Source organism: Brettanomyces nanus, chromosome 2, assembly GCF_011074865.1.
Source record: "Brettanomyces nanus chromosome 2, complete sequence".
Taxonomy (NCBI): domain Eukaryota; kingdom Fungi; phylum Ascomycota; class Pichiomycetes; order Pichiales; family Pichiaceae; genus Brettanomyces; species Brettanomyces nanus.
In genome coordinates this window covers 809,594-823,771 of record NC_052375.1, presented here as the reverse complement: position 1 = coordinate 823,771, position 14,178 = coordinate 809,594, and the positions used below count along the sequence as shown (strand labels likewise).

Below are 14,178 nucleotides of genomic sequence, written 5' to 3'. Positions count from 1 at the left end.
TATGAATGAACAGAATGAGCTGTATTTATATAGTTCAATAGAATCAAAGGATTTGGAGGATTGGTTGAGAAATAAAATTGTATATTAGGATAATAACGGACGTCTGGACATCTGTCAATCTTGGTTTTATGTTTCAGATAAGCCAAAATACGTTCTTTAATTGATACAGAGGACATAAGGGAATTTGAAACAATACTCAAGCCTAACCTTACTTAGCGTTCCATAGATTTTTTTCTGACCAATATTCATTACGTTTGGACACGGCTATATAGCATGTCCCTAATCCAACAGCGATGTATGTTGACTGTTACTAATTATGTTAACGTAAGCTCGCTGAAACCAACTCGTTATTACTGAAATTGTAAACAGTAGAGTTCATGGTTGGTGAATTCAATTCAGTTCAGTTCCTTATCTAGCCGAGTACTTGCTCAAAGAATACTATTGGTAAAGTCTACTACGCGGTGTACTATTGATGATGGTCTTCCGAATTACTAAATGAGAAACTTAAGAATACTTAGAATTATTGTAGGGATCCACAAATAAAAGAAACAAGTTAATACATCTATTCTAGTATTAGTAGTAGCAATACCATCTTATACATTGATAATATAATAGTTAGTATTTGCTAATTACTAATATAGATCTATTGAGCTCTAGTTCATTGTGTAGAACTTGTTGGCCGTAAGAGTGATTAGTAACTCTCAACTTCCTAATTGGGAAGTCCCGACTTAATCGACGTTCGACATCCCCCCTCAAGTCAAAACGTTTTTTATCATTGGAACTTGTTCTTGTTTGAGTCCATCTGATACAGAAGTCTAAATCTTGGAAAAGCATTAGTTAGCATATCCGCAACGAACTTTTGAGGGCACATAGAACAATGTACTTGAAGATAGATTACAAGAAAAGTATTGAATTTGTATCTTCTATCAATGTGTTGACCTTTGGCCTTGAAACCTAAATTTTTAGCCATTTGTAAAGCACTTGATTGCCATTGCAGAGCTCTAAATACATCATAATTGATTTCAAATTTTTTAAGAACAATATAGCTCTTTCGATACCATTACGGAATGTGATGAATTTGCATTCCCCTGTAAAACTTTTTGAAAAAGATTGTTTTTGTTCACACTAGTTGATATGAATATGATTAAGAATTATCATAATAAATGTGGTGGAGCTCAAATATCAGGTTCGAAATCTAATCCAAATTAATAACTGTAGTTAGAGTCAATTAATCAGGTTCAGGTGAGTTTGATAAATTATTTTCTTTGCTCTGGTTTAATAATAGAATATTTTTCTTTTCAAACTGATCTTTATTATGATGCTGATATTTGATAGCAACGTCGGGTTTTATTGCATAATATATCATAGCTTTCAAGGCAATTCTTTGGTGAGTATCGGTTGTATTCTTATTCAATTTAGCAAGAGTAGATGCTGTATAAGCTAAATCATATCTCATTGTAGAAGCCATGTAGTGAATAATATACACAATGGTGAAATATTCTTTTTTTACTGTATTCAATTTTCATTCCCATAAATGTTTTAGGAACTCCTAACTCTTTAACCTTGAACTTGGATTTGATACCACTGGATGATGAGCTATTGATGATCCACTCATCCTTACCGATAATGAGTATAACGTTTACATATGGTGGGATAATACAATCTGGTGTGTAGAACATGCAAGACTCTGTACCTGAGGATTTAAAACCTCACTCTTTCAAAGTCGCTGTGACTGTATATTTTATATTCTAAGAGCTTGATTAAGTTCATATAAAATCTTACCAAGTATCCGGGTCTCGTCCGGATATTCTGTGAATTCTTTGGAAGGTCTGAAGTAGACAGGGTTGTTTAACCTTTCGTTTAGAAATGTGTTTCATCATATATTTGTCTGGTTTTCCATTCCTTGAGAACGGTTAGTTCGAATACAAATCTCAAATCTTTTACAGTATAGCACTTGTCTGAGGAAGCTTTGAGATTGCAGTTTTCTCAAACACTTGTGGTTATACCTCTGCATCCTTCTCAACTTTAGCTGCTTCCAAACACTTTGTACATTCCGGACTTGACATAATATCATATGTCTTAGGAACATTATGTTTTGAGTTTATAACTGCAAGATAAACATCATACATATCTTCGTTGTATGGTCCTAGATCACAAAATTCTAAGACATGACAAATACAACATCTACCATTTTATATAGATCATCAGCTATTAACTAATCGATTGATATGTAAGTTTAAACGTTGACTTTTATTACCTCTCATGAGCGAGGAGGTTGTTCATCATTTTGCTCAGCACTCTGGTTATCTTTTTCAAGTTTTTTGTCTGATGTTTTTCCCCCTGAGTGATTAACATCTGATGAATGTGAAATCCCTGTAAGTAACCTCTAGTTATAGTGGAAGAAGTTTCAGTCTCAATGCAGACAGTCTATCGAGAAGAAGTCGTGGTAAATGAAGAGAAGGGAGAGAGCCATATTGTGTTAATCAATTGATCTCTAAGTTCTTGTTATATTGTGAGAATTTGATTCAGTCACTTATGATGTCGTAAACGAGTCATTATGAGTGCTCTGATTTATTGCAAGATTATTCAAATTGATCACCACTTCTGTCGGTAGTTGCTTATTACCTAATGAAAACTGATTTATATTGATGTCAACAGACTTATCAACAATTTTATTTGTTGCAGTGAATACTAGAGAATGTTAGAATGAAGCCTGTGAAGTTCACGCATTCGAGTAAGCACATTATCTGCACGCACTTCAGTTATTCTGCAATTTATTCCATTCAACAAGTTGTCAAACCCGTTCACTAGTTCTTGAAATTCATCGGCAGATTCTGTACAAAATCTCATTACTCTTTCTGCTATCCACTGGGTTGGATTCATCGGTCATCATAATATAATATAGGCTTGCTGTATCACCAAATGTAGCTATCTGTAGATGTTGTTCTGGAGTGCACCGATATGTTTTATGTACTTGCAATGCATGATTCAGATGTACTGAAATTTTTCTAAACATGTAAGCATACTTGATATGCGTCATATGTGTTCAAATAACAATGGAGATTCAGATATCAACTTAACAACGTTAGCAGAGCAATGACAATAACAATTATGACAGTCCAAAGCTCTCTGTTCCGTATATCTAATTTGATTTACTTTTAGATTTTGTACGCCAACTAACTATAAACGCAAGTTCACTTTTTGTCAATAAGTACTAATCCTTTTGGTCCACCACCATTTTTCTTGAATACTTTTATCTTATGCCTACCACCATTAAACGAGCAATTAACAGCCTTGTTCAACGAGTTTAGGAAGCGAAATTATATTTTTTGGGCTATTCTTAATACATTGAGCATCTTTCAATGTAATGTTATCTAGTACCAAGTCTCTTTTTCATTGACTCTTGCTTTTTGCACTTATGGTTCTAAGAATTGTATTACTTTTCTTGATGTTTGTTAACATGTTCTTGTTATTCAGAACATGCACATCAGTACCTGTTTGAAGTACCAAGTTTGAATTATTGTCGTCCGAACAGAAGAGTATTCCTGCACTCATTTGTCGATTGTTCGTTTATTTGCATTTAATTGGTAGAACGTTTACTAGATTCAAAACATTCTATAAAAAAAGGATTTCAAAGAAAATGCTTATCAGAGCTATTCCTCTTAGGGTTGTGACACTGATGTGCAACATGTCATTTGTGCAAATTACCGATAACCTCGATAAGAGGAATAAGTTAGCTTCAGGATAAGCTTTAGGATTTCCATATACCAACGAAGCGTTTGAAATTGGAGTACTCTGATCTCTGATCCATGATTTTTTTCCTGACCGAAAAAAATCTTTTCAGTTGGAAATGTCCGATTACGCGTCATTTCATCAATAATAGTAGGTTTCAAATTAAAAATTCAGTCTAAGATGCACTTATTAGTAAACTATCAATATAGCACCTATAGGAGTAAAAGTATTTTTTTTGCTAAACCTTCAGCTGTGCCAAGTTCTTTGAATTTAGACTGTTATGTACAGCTCCCGCTATAATGTACTTGATTTCTTGACATATACTCAGGTTTGAGAGCAAAACATATCAACTTTATCATCTAAAGCTTTTTTTGAGAGAGGTTTCTTACAAGTAGATCAATCGTTCGTCTTACTATTCAAAACATGTGGTGCCTTATTAATTGACTCAAAAAAGTCAAGCATATTATTCGCATTGAACTTCTCGCTTGAATGGGATAAGTGGTCGTTGATATTTCCAATAATAGCAGGTAAAAAGCCATGGAAGGTCACACTTCTTATGCTCTTCTATTCTCCATATTCAAGCTTTAGGTATTGGAAAACAAATTCTTTCTCGTCGTCTATGGTGAAAATATTACATTTCGGTCCGATCAATAGAACAAAAGAATGGGGGATCTGATGAAATTCTGCCGAGAGCGCCGACTTCAAACTAAGGATCTACCAACAAAAAAAAGAAAAAAGTCAATAGTTCTCTGTTAGTGTATAATAGTGGAAGTGTCACGATATACGGTAATAACACACAACTTGATTGTGGTTGCTTATCTCAATAAATTAAGCTTATCTAGAACTTCTTATCTTTATGATCATCAGGTGTTTCTGAACTCCTGTGTCTCTTTATTCTTAGGTTTCTAATTGAGAAGTCTCGATTTGTCGACATTCGACAAACAGTAATGAAATATGTATGCTAGTGGATACACAGTTGTACAATTTTTATTTGCTATTGCAAACAAACAAAACATTGTTTTGTTTCCAAATCAGTCTCCGCTTAAATGGAATGGTGAACTTACAAAAAAATATTTATGAAAGTCTAAGGATGAACAATAAATGAACAACTCACTATGCTTGGCTTTTCTGACCGTGTGTTCGGAAAGTTGCACGTCATGACATTATCAAACTACAAAAATTTTGATACTATTCAACCATGTGATGGTTGTCAGAACTTGGTTAAATAATATTGAGATAGATAGTGAGTGCCGTCGTTATCTACAAGATTCAGCTGGCTGAAGTCCTAAATTGCACATGCAAAGGAATGCACAAGATTTCTGTGGCTTTGCTTTATCTAAATAACTGTTTCTTAGTAACTCATTTAATTGAGAAAAAAAAAGTAAGCAAATTTATGTAACAAGCATATTTGTTTGCCTTCTCTCAAGTTACTTGAACGGAATTAAAAAAGGCACGGTATCTATAGCTATAAACTGGTTATCAAATCTGTTCATAATCAACCTTATTTGATTGAGTCTTATTATCTATTTATTGATTGATGGCGTTTCAATCGACCATCAATCCTCCTCCAGTGGAGAGGAAAACTTTCTGAAGTGAATGGGGTCAGCCAGGTCTGACTAACCTCGTTTTTTATGTTTTTGCCAATGTACAATCAATATCTTTACAGATGTAGTAAGTATATCCGGTGCTGATCCAAGCACAAATTTCGGTGGTTCTGAAATGATAACTCCCTCATGTTTCTTAATTATCTTTCCTTTATTTTGTGGAGTCCTCTTTACCTGATTTTGTATTCATATCATTCACTGTCCTTAAATTCACTTTCAAGGTTACAATGCTGTTGCCTTCTGTGGGTCTATAAATTCAAATCAAAGAAATGGCTTCTCTTCCATGAAAAGAGGTGTACAATCTGTTGTTGTGTTGATGTCAATTGCATTTATGAAAAGATTTTTCAGAGTTGGAGAAGTGCTGTTAACAAATCTACTGAAACAAATATTAAGTATTGAAGAAAACTAAACGGTCCTAAATTCATATGTATTTGTATTACCTTCGTTTTTTCCATACTTAAATCATTAAAAAATAGGATTCCATTTAACAGTGAGCTGAACACTCTCAAATATACATATCTTTGTGCATTCTCACCTTCATTTTAAAAGTTGTTACTCCAAGTAAATAACATAATTATTACAAGCATAGGCAAAGAGGATGGCGCTATCTTATGCCTCCTACTATCAACGATGAGATGAGATTGCTCATTTGATAGGTAGGTGATTAGGATAATTTGATTGCCTTCCATATTTGAGCAGAACAACATAATTCCAGAATTAAATGCATTTCCTGGAAAGGAATATTTTGTCAACAATTATTTAAAACCGTTATACACGGAATCCAAGTAATGAATAGATAAAAATTGCACTACAGAAAGTAAGAGTTTTCTGGGCTGCTAGCATTAAGAATTGATTGATTAGTACCATTGGCTATATATTGCTTGGCCGTGTTTCATTAACTGTGCAACGCAGGTACTTATTCCTCTACGAATCGAAAAAATGTTAGTTGGAATCAGTGATTTTTCAAGGTTCGGTAGGTAGGGGGGTTCCACCTTTTCACTATTATGATATCTACAAGGGATCATACTTAATTGGTGAGCAATCAAAATATATTCATAAAGTATCTCTCCTTGTATTGCCTTTGGAAGATGGAAGTCAAAGAATTTTTACTAAATAAATACATGTTACATGCGATCACGTACTGGCCTGGCATCTACATAAACAAACAGTGACTAAAAGCTACACACGCACGAGGCTATTTCTATCTGCGACAATGAACTCACAGTATATATGCATGGTCCAGCATTACTTGCTCCAGGCAATACTATTGTAAGCCATGTGGGAAAGAAAAGATGCTGGTACCGGCTGTGGAAAGTTTCAATACAAGTCTTTTTGTATATTCTGATTGTTTGATATTTAATATGAATAAAAGCTTTAAGTATTTTCACTCTCTCTCGTGTATTCATTCCTCTTCGGTGCAAAATCTATTAATTTACTCACCCTAAGTGGTATTTTTGATATGATTGATTCATTACTAGGCTGTTAACAGCTACATTTCCCCATTTGAAAAAGGCAGACTAAGTTCACTAAAAGAAAGGAGATTCTCTTCGAGGTTATTTATTTACTGTGTTAGCTGGGATGTACAAAAGATATTTGAAATAATAAAGAATAGAGAAAGCACCCGTTAAAATGGTGAGTTTTTGGCGAATTGTTCGAAAAAGAAGGGAAGGTAAGAGAGAAAAAAGGAAGCGATTTATGAGCAAGTGTGTTACAGCTTTCTTTTCTAACTTAATGGCATCATATATACTTACTTACCTCTACTAGTTAACGACCTTGCTTAATATGAACTGTACTTCAGTGTAGGCAGAATACTTTTACAATATGCACGCAGGAGATTTCCTCAATGACGACGTGATTCTTGATATATATGCTTGACGCTTACAGTGTAAGCGCCCTCAGTAGTGTAAATCACAACATTCACCAAAAATTTGGTATAAGAATAAATTATTGAGTGCAGAGTCCGTCTATAATTTCCGTGGTTGACAGAGAACTCATACATTTTCCAGAAAGCTGGAAATTGAAGGAAATAAATAAAGAGCATAATCTGCATTAATAATCGAGCAATACCCATTTGAACAATAATCATTATTAAAATGCATAACATGCATGTACGTACTATCTAAAATTCTATTGCTGGAGCCTTAAAAAAACATAAAATTATCTTGCTTTTTTGTTGAGTTTGTAATATATAGATATAACCAACCAGATCACGAGAAGGTAGTGCTACATTAGGAAGGAAAGTTCACCTGACTAAGATTTGTTTCCAGTCAATCTCTCTTTACTCCTAGATACCATCTTTTTCTCCCAGACCAGCAGGGAAAATTCATGCTGCTGTAGTAATAGAGAGAGTTCCATTTTCTCAGAGTTGGTGAAAAGACCAGATTACCCTCTCTGTTCCCCTTCCCATCAATAGACTAGATAATATATTTATCGTACGTCTGAATTTTTTTGCAAACATACGGTCGGGAAGATTTGGCTAAAAAGAGCCATAGGAGTCCAATCTGCTTGACAATAATCTTTTACACTTTCGATGACAAAATTTCGAAGTTTGTTGCAGCAGGCATTAATAGTAATGCTCTACAAATAATATTCTCATTTCATGTACTGAAAAAAAATCGTGTTTGAAGTAGACTAAGTTTGGGAGTTACTTTATAAACAATGCTTTCCATATTCTTTTACCTTGCTTTAAGAGTTATTGAAGTGGGTTTAGAATAAATCATAACACTTTGAACATCAATTTATTTATTGTTATTACTGATATTATTCTCTTTCTACTTATAGAGGGACAGAAGGGAGACAGAAAAAAGACAAAGCATCTACATTACAAGAACATGGATTAAAAGCATCCAAGATAATGATTATTATATTATTACTCTAGACCGTCGTATTCATATTACGACAATTCATTCCCTAATATATCATCTCTTTTCTTTTGTCTTAAGTGGCCCGAATAAGTAGTTACCTTAAATCTGGTCACTTACATATCATTCAGAGGTTGTCGTAGTCCATTCAGATAATTATTAACACGGAAGTCACACTTTCAACACTTTTTTTTAGTTCTCTCTAAGTTATCATTAACATGTAAATATTTTAGAAAAAAGCATAAATTGTATCCTCAAGCATATTCAGTATGCTCTCTACTTGCCTTAAGTTTTTCCTCCTCCATAACAGCCATACCACTAGCCTTTCTTATTTCAGAAGCATCGCCAAACACTTCTGCGACCTCCTCCAAAGTGTAACCACTGGTTTCAACAAACGTAAAGTATTCAACGCAACATTCAACACCTAAAATACAGCAGTAGACAATGTAGTACTTCCATTCAATGGCATCCATGGCAATTGAATTGACAAAACCATTGTAAATCGAAAAAAAGCACCCAATAAAAGAGAATAAATTGATGCCTTTACCACGCAAAGTGAATGGAAGAATTTCAGTAAGATACATGTAAGGCATACCGTTCAAACCAAAGTTGTAACAGAAGTAGTATAAAAATATCATGGCTAAGACACCTTTTCCTAACGATTTATCCTTGAAATCACGCTCCTGGTTAACAGCTGACAATATAGTCCAAATGATAAAGCATATAAGCATTCCAAAGAGGGAACAATTGAACGCATGTCTTCTTTTGATGCGAGGAACAATGAATAATGATTGAATGAGAGAGCAACCCCAGTTGTATATTGTCAATCCAGCATTAACGACCAATTGTTCACTGGTAGAGGTGATTCCAATAGAGGTCAACACCTTACTGAGATAGTATGACACCAATCCGTTGCCCGAAAGCTGCATGAAGACTGAAAGCCAGCAGAAAATCCATAGTCTCTTACGATTTGCAGCAGTCTTGATAAAGTCTTTGTAAGATGATTCTTCATGCTGGATTCTTTCTTGTTCAAGGGCTAACTGAATTTCCGTTAATTCGTAATCCACAAGCATTTCACTTTCCTTGAGATCACCACCATGCCATTTGGATAAAATGGCTTTTCCCTCTTCCACTTTGCCTTTAGCAACCAAGTATCTAGGTGATTCTGATACAAAGAATGGAAGAAGAAGGCTCTGTAAAACTGGGAAAAACCCCTGAAGGATAGTTGGAATTCTCCAACTCCAATTACTGGAGATGCCTTTTGTTCCATATGATACCCAAGATGCCACAATTGCCCCCAAATACCACGAAGAGTTATAGGCAGCAGTCGTAGCCGATTTATGTGTAGGATAAGATAGTTCGCTAACCAAGCAGGGGCCCGCAACCGAAATAAGGCCCGTACCAAAACCTATAACAAATCTAGCACCAATTAGCATACCCAAAACATCTCTGTCTGTATTATTATCTGGAAGATTATGAATCCAAACACCTGCACAACTCTGGATAATGACACCAATAACCACGATGAGGTTTCCGATCTGTATTCCCATCTTTCTTCCCAGATTATCAACGACGTAAGAATTCACAAAAAAGGACATAATATAGCCAAAGACGTAACCATTAGTCAAACAGCCTAAGATAGCACCACCGACGTTTCCAATAACATTGTTAAAGATTGGCATTGAGTACAACCCGTTTAGCAAACTTCCATCGTAGCCGTTGTTGCACGAAGATAAAGAAACAATAAACATAGAAATACAAAGCTTTCTAAGGTGTGGAATTTGATACCACCTTTTTCCATTGAAGTCTGGCAGGACAGTTTCAATTGAAATTGGCTCTAATTGAGTAGATTCCTTTTCGGATCCTACATTGGAGCCATTATCGGTATCCTGTTTGCTGCAAATAGAATTCATAATAAATCTGATGAGGAAGGGAACATAAGATATCTTCTGAATTTATCTGGAGCATTGGGTCACCTTATATAGGATTGTCGATGTCAACTACGGCTCATGGTGTGCTCATAGTACCCCGTTGTGCCGTGATGGGCCCTTCTACAAGCATATTGTTGAAGTACTATATAACCTAAAATGAGCTGACTCGAAAGCATCATTCGCCTTTCAATCACCGAAGGGGCTTATCGGTTTACCCGGAACAAGAAACTCCGAACAATACGGGGAAGAATCCTGCAGTGTGGACATTCTCATGTGATGTGGGGTGAACGAGTCACCCAATCAACTTTGTTATGCAAAGGAATTACTCAAGCCGAAATTCAGTGGTGTGGTCCTGCAAACATTTCTTTTCTCTTTCATTTTCAGAATTTGGACAATTGTAATTCAATTGCACAAGTAAACCTCACGATTGACAAATGGAGAACCGTGCTCCATTTTTCAATTATATATCATTGCGCCTCCGTAATTTGAGGGGTGGTGTGTGAGGGGTATAACAGACTAAAATTTATTCCGCATGGTCTGATGAACGAAAGGAAAAAGGTTGGAGCATTTAAATGTGAAGAATATTCCAAGGAAAGAAACGAAATAGCAGAGATCTTTTTTTTCATCAACGATGACTTTCGACGTCAATAGTTTACTTGAACAATTAACCACCGAGGAAAAGGTGTCGTTAATTTCTGCTGTTGATATATGGCATACTGCCAAGATAGATAGATTGGGGGTTCCTTCTATCCGAGTTAGTAACGGACCAAACGGTGTAACAGGCACCAAATGTTTTAACGGTGTTCCCGCTGCGTGCTTCCCCAATGGAACATGCTTGGCATCGACTTTCGACCCCAAACTTATGGAGAATGCTGGAGAATTGATGGCACTTGAGGCCGATCATAAAGGAGCCCAGGTGATTTTAGGACCGACCACAAATATTCAAAGAGGACCTCTTGGAGGTCGTGGCTTTGAAAGTTTCAGTGAAGATCCCTATTTGAGTGGTATTTCCACTGCCTCTGTTGTCAGCGGTATTCAAAAGACCGGCAAGGTTGCTGCCACAGTCAAACATTTTGTCTGTAATGATTTGGAGCATGAGAGATTTAGTTCCAACAGTGTCGTTAGTGAAAGGGCATTAAGAGAAATATATTTGGAACCTTTCAGATTGGCTATCAAGTTGGCTGATCCTAAATGTATTATGACCAGTTACAACAAAGTTAATGGTGTCCATTGTTCGGAAAACTACAAATTGACTCAGAAGATTTTGAGAGGAGAATGGAAATGGAACGGCATGATTATGAGTGACTGGTACGGTACTTATTCTTCTGTTGAAGCCATCCAGCACGGAATTGACATTGAATTTCCTGGCCCTTCCAAGTTTAGGAAATGGGAAATTATAAAGCATTTGCTTCAATCCAAAGAGAATGACTTGAGGGAAGGGGACATTGACGACCGTTGTAGACATGTTTTAGACCTAGTCAAATATGTTGTTGATTCTAGAGGTGAAGGACCTTACAGCACTTTGGAAGATACAAAGAACAACACTCCTAAGACCAGTGCAACGCTAAGAAAGATTGCCGCCGATGGAATAGTTTTGTTGAAGAACGATAAAAATGTGTTGCCATTGTCAAAAGGAAAATCCACCGTTGTTATTGGTCCTAACGCCATAGCACTAAATACCTATTCCGGCGGGGGTTCTGCATCTCTTAACCCTTACTATGTGGTTACACCTTTGGAAGGTATCAAGAAAAAAGTCGATAAGGTTGACTTTACCATTGGCTGTCACTCTCATAAAGCTTTGAGTGGCCTTTTTGAGTTCATGACGAACGACCTAGACAAATTTAAAAAGGGTGTTAGTGCTCGTTTCTACACCAAACCTGCTGATGAAAGATCGCTTGCGGAAAAACCTATCGATGAAGTGGTTGTCTACAATTCCTACGTTATGTTGTTTGACTATGCCAATCCAGTGGTTGATATCAATACGAAGTTGTTTTACACAGATTTCGAAGGTTATTTTACACCAACAGAAACAGCCGACTACGAATTTGGATGCCAAGTGTTTGGAACTGCGTTATTCTATCTCAACGATGAGTTATTAATTGATAACAAGACACACCAGACTAAAGGTACTTTCTGTTTCAGCAGCGGTACTATTGAGGAGACTGCCGTTGCTCATTTAAAGGCCGGCGAGAATTATAAGATCAGAGTCGAGTTTGGTTCCGGTATTACCTCCAAAATCTCAACCGATTTTGGTGCCGGTGGTTTGCAAGTTGGTGTCACTAAAGTCATTGATGCCGAAAAAGAAATCCAGCAAGCCGTGTCTCTTGCAAAGTCTCATGACAATGTTATTCTTTTCATTGGTTTGAACAGTGAATGGGAAAGTGAAGGTTATGATCGTGACAACATGATTTTACCTAGAAGGACCAACGATTTGGTGTCGGCGGTACTTAAGGTCAACCCTAATACTGTGGTTGTTAACCAATCGGGTATGCCAGTTGAAATGCCGTGGTTGAAAGATTGTCAGACATTGGTCCAAGCTTGGTACGGGGGTGACGAGTTAGGCAATGCTATTGCTGATGTCTTATTTGGTGACGTTGTTCCAAGTGGTAAGTTGTCCTTGAGTTGGCCTTTAAAAAACCAGGACAATCCTGCCTACTTGAATTTCCACACCGAAAAGGGCCGTGTTTTGTACGGCGAAGATGTCTTTGTTGGTTACAGATACTACGACAAATTGCAGCTCAAAGTTGCTTTTCCTTTTGGTTATGGTTTGTCTTACACCACTTTCAGGTACGATGATTTAAAGGTCACAGTTAACGATACCACCGTTACTGCATCCTTTACCGTGGCCAATTCTGGTGATAAGTATACCGGTAAGGAGGCTGTTCAATTGTATGTTGCATCATTGAATCCATCGGTTATTAGACCTGTCAAGGAATTGAAAGCATTTGCTAAGACGGAATTGAAACCGGGTGAATCTCAAACTATCAAGTTAAGCTTGAACTTGAAGGAGGCTTGCTCTTACTTTGACGAATACGAAGATAAATGGTGTTTAGAGGCTGGTAAGTACCAGATCCAAGTTGGTAGTAGCAGTGATGACATCCATTTGATTGGGGACTTCGAAGTCCGGAAGACAGTTTACTTTTCAAAATTGTGAGCCTAAAATGAATGCTCAGATTTCTCTACATGAAATTAAAAATTGTGGGTTAAGATGAAAAGTTGTAGGAACCATGTATTATGTATGTATAGGTAACATCTTCATCAGAGTTATGTACTGAAATAGTTGGTTGATAGAGTACAAATGATGTATAATAGATATCTTCTTCCTTCTTTGGGTACTCAAGTCCCATCATATTTGAGCAAAATAAATTTTTTAACTTTTCTATAATCAATATATCTTTTAATTTATTGCTACCATTGTTACAACATGTTCTTGGTTTCCATTTTTTTGTTGGTTATTCTCCAAGCTGACTCAGACATATTTTAAACTTCTGTTAGGATACACTGCAATACGGGATATTACTGGCATTTAATTATGTTGCCTACCTAAGCTTTATTCATTAACTGCCTCAAGCGCACAATTTTTGATAAAAACCTTAAGAACCCAATGAGGAGTTTTTCTCTTGTGCTTTGGGATTAAGCAATGAGTAAATCTAAAACAGAGAAGAAGTCTATGGAAAAAGAAAGTTTTAAAAAAACAATTGCAACCATCTCGATATGTTTTCTCACATTTAATTGGAAACAATATGACTGGAGATTTTATTTAATTAATTGCAGCAATATATAATATAATATAAAGAAAAGAAAAATTGTCAGAAATATTCTAATATAACGCCTTGTTTCTAAAGCATTCATGAAGGTGTCTTATTTTCTTTCTAATGGACAATAATAACTGAGTTAAGGGCGTTAACTAAAAAATATAAAAAGAATTGTTATTATTATTGTTAATATTATTTGCTTCAAATATAGGAGCATTATATAACTAATAAAATTATTATATTTGTATTAGTTCGATTTGAAGATATAATTATACTTCATGATTTACTCTTCTCC

At 35.8% G+C, this 14,178-nt stretch overlaps 3 protein-coding genes across 3 annotated transcripts; 1 reads left to right on the top strand and 2 right to left on the bottom strand.

Annotated features, from left to right (window-relative positions):
- Positions 1-1,228: 1,228 nt before the first annotated feature.
- FOA43_002378 (uncharacterized protein) lies at positions 1,229-2,066 on the bottom strand (the record flags this gene model as incomplete). The annotated part of the gene is made up of 2 exons (XM_038922675.1): positions 1,229-1,500; positions 2,060-2,066. 2 exons carry the CDS (start codon positions 2,064-2,066, stop codon positions 1,229-1,231), a joined length of 279 nt encoding a protein of 92 aa, XP_038778603.1.
- Positions 2,067-8,451: 6,385 nt separating this feature from the next.
- On the bottom strand, positions 8,452-9,879 carry FOA43_002377 (uncharacterized protein; the record flags this gene model as incomplete). The annotated part of the gene is made up of 1 exon (XM_038922674.1): positions 8,452-9,879. One exon carries the CDS (start codon positions 9,877-9,879, stop codon positions 8,452-8,454), a length of 1,428 nt encoding a protein of 475 aa, XP_038778602.1.
- Positions 9,880-10,759: 880 nt separating this feature from the next.
- Positions 10,760-13,282, top strand: FOA43_002376 (uncharacterized protein; the record flags this gene model as incomplete). Its single annotated transcript, XM_038922673.1, has 1 exon — positions 10,760-13,282. The coding sequence occupies one exon, from the start codon at positions 10,760-10,762 to the stop codon at positions 13,280-13,282; it is 2,523 nt and encodes an 840-aa protein (XP_038778601.1).
- Between the last annotated feature and the right edge of the window lie 896 nt (positions 13,283-14,178).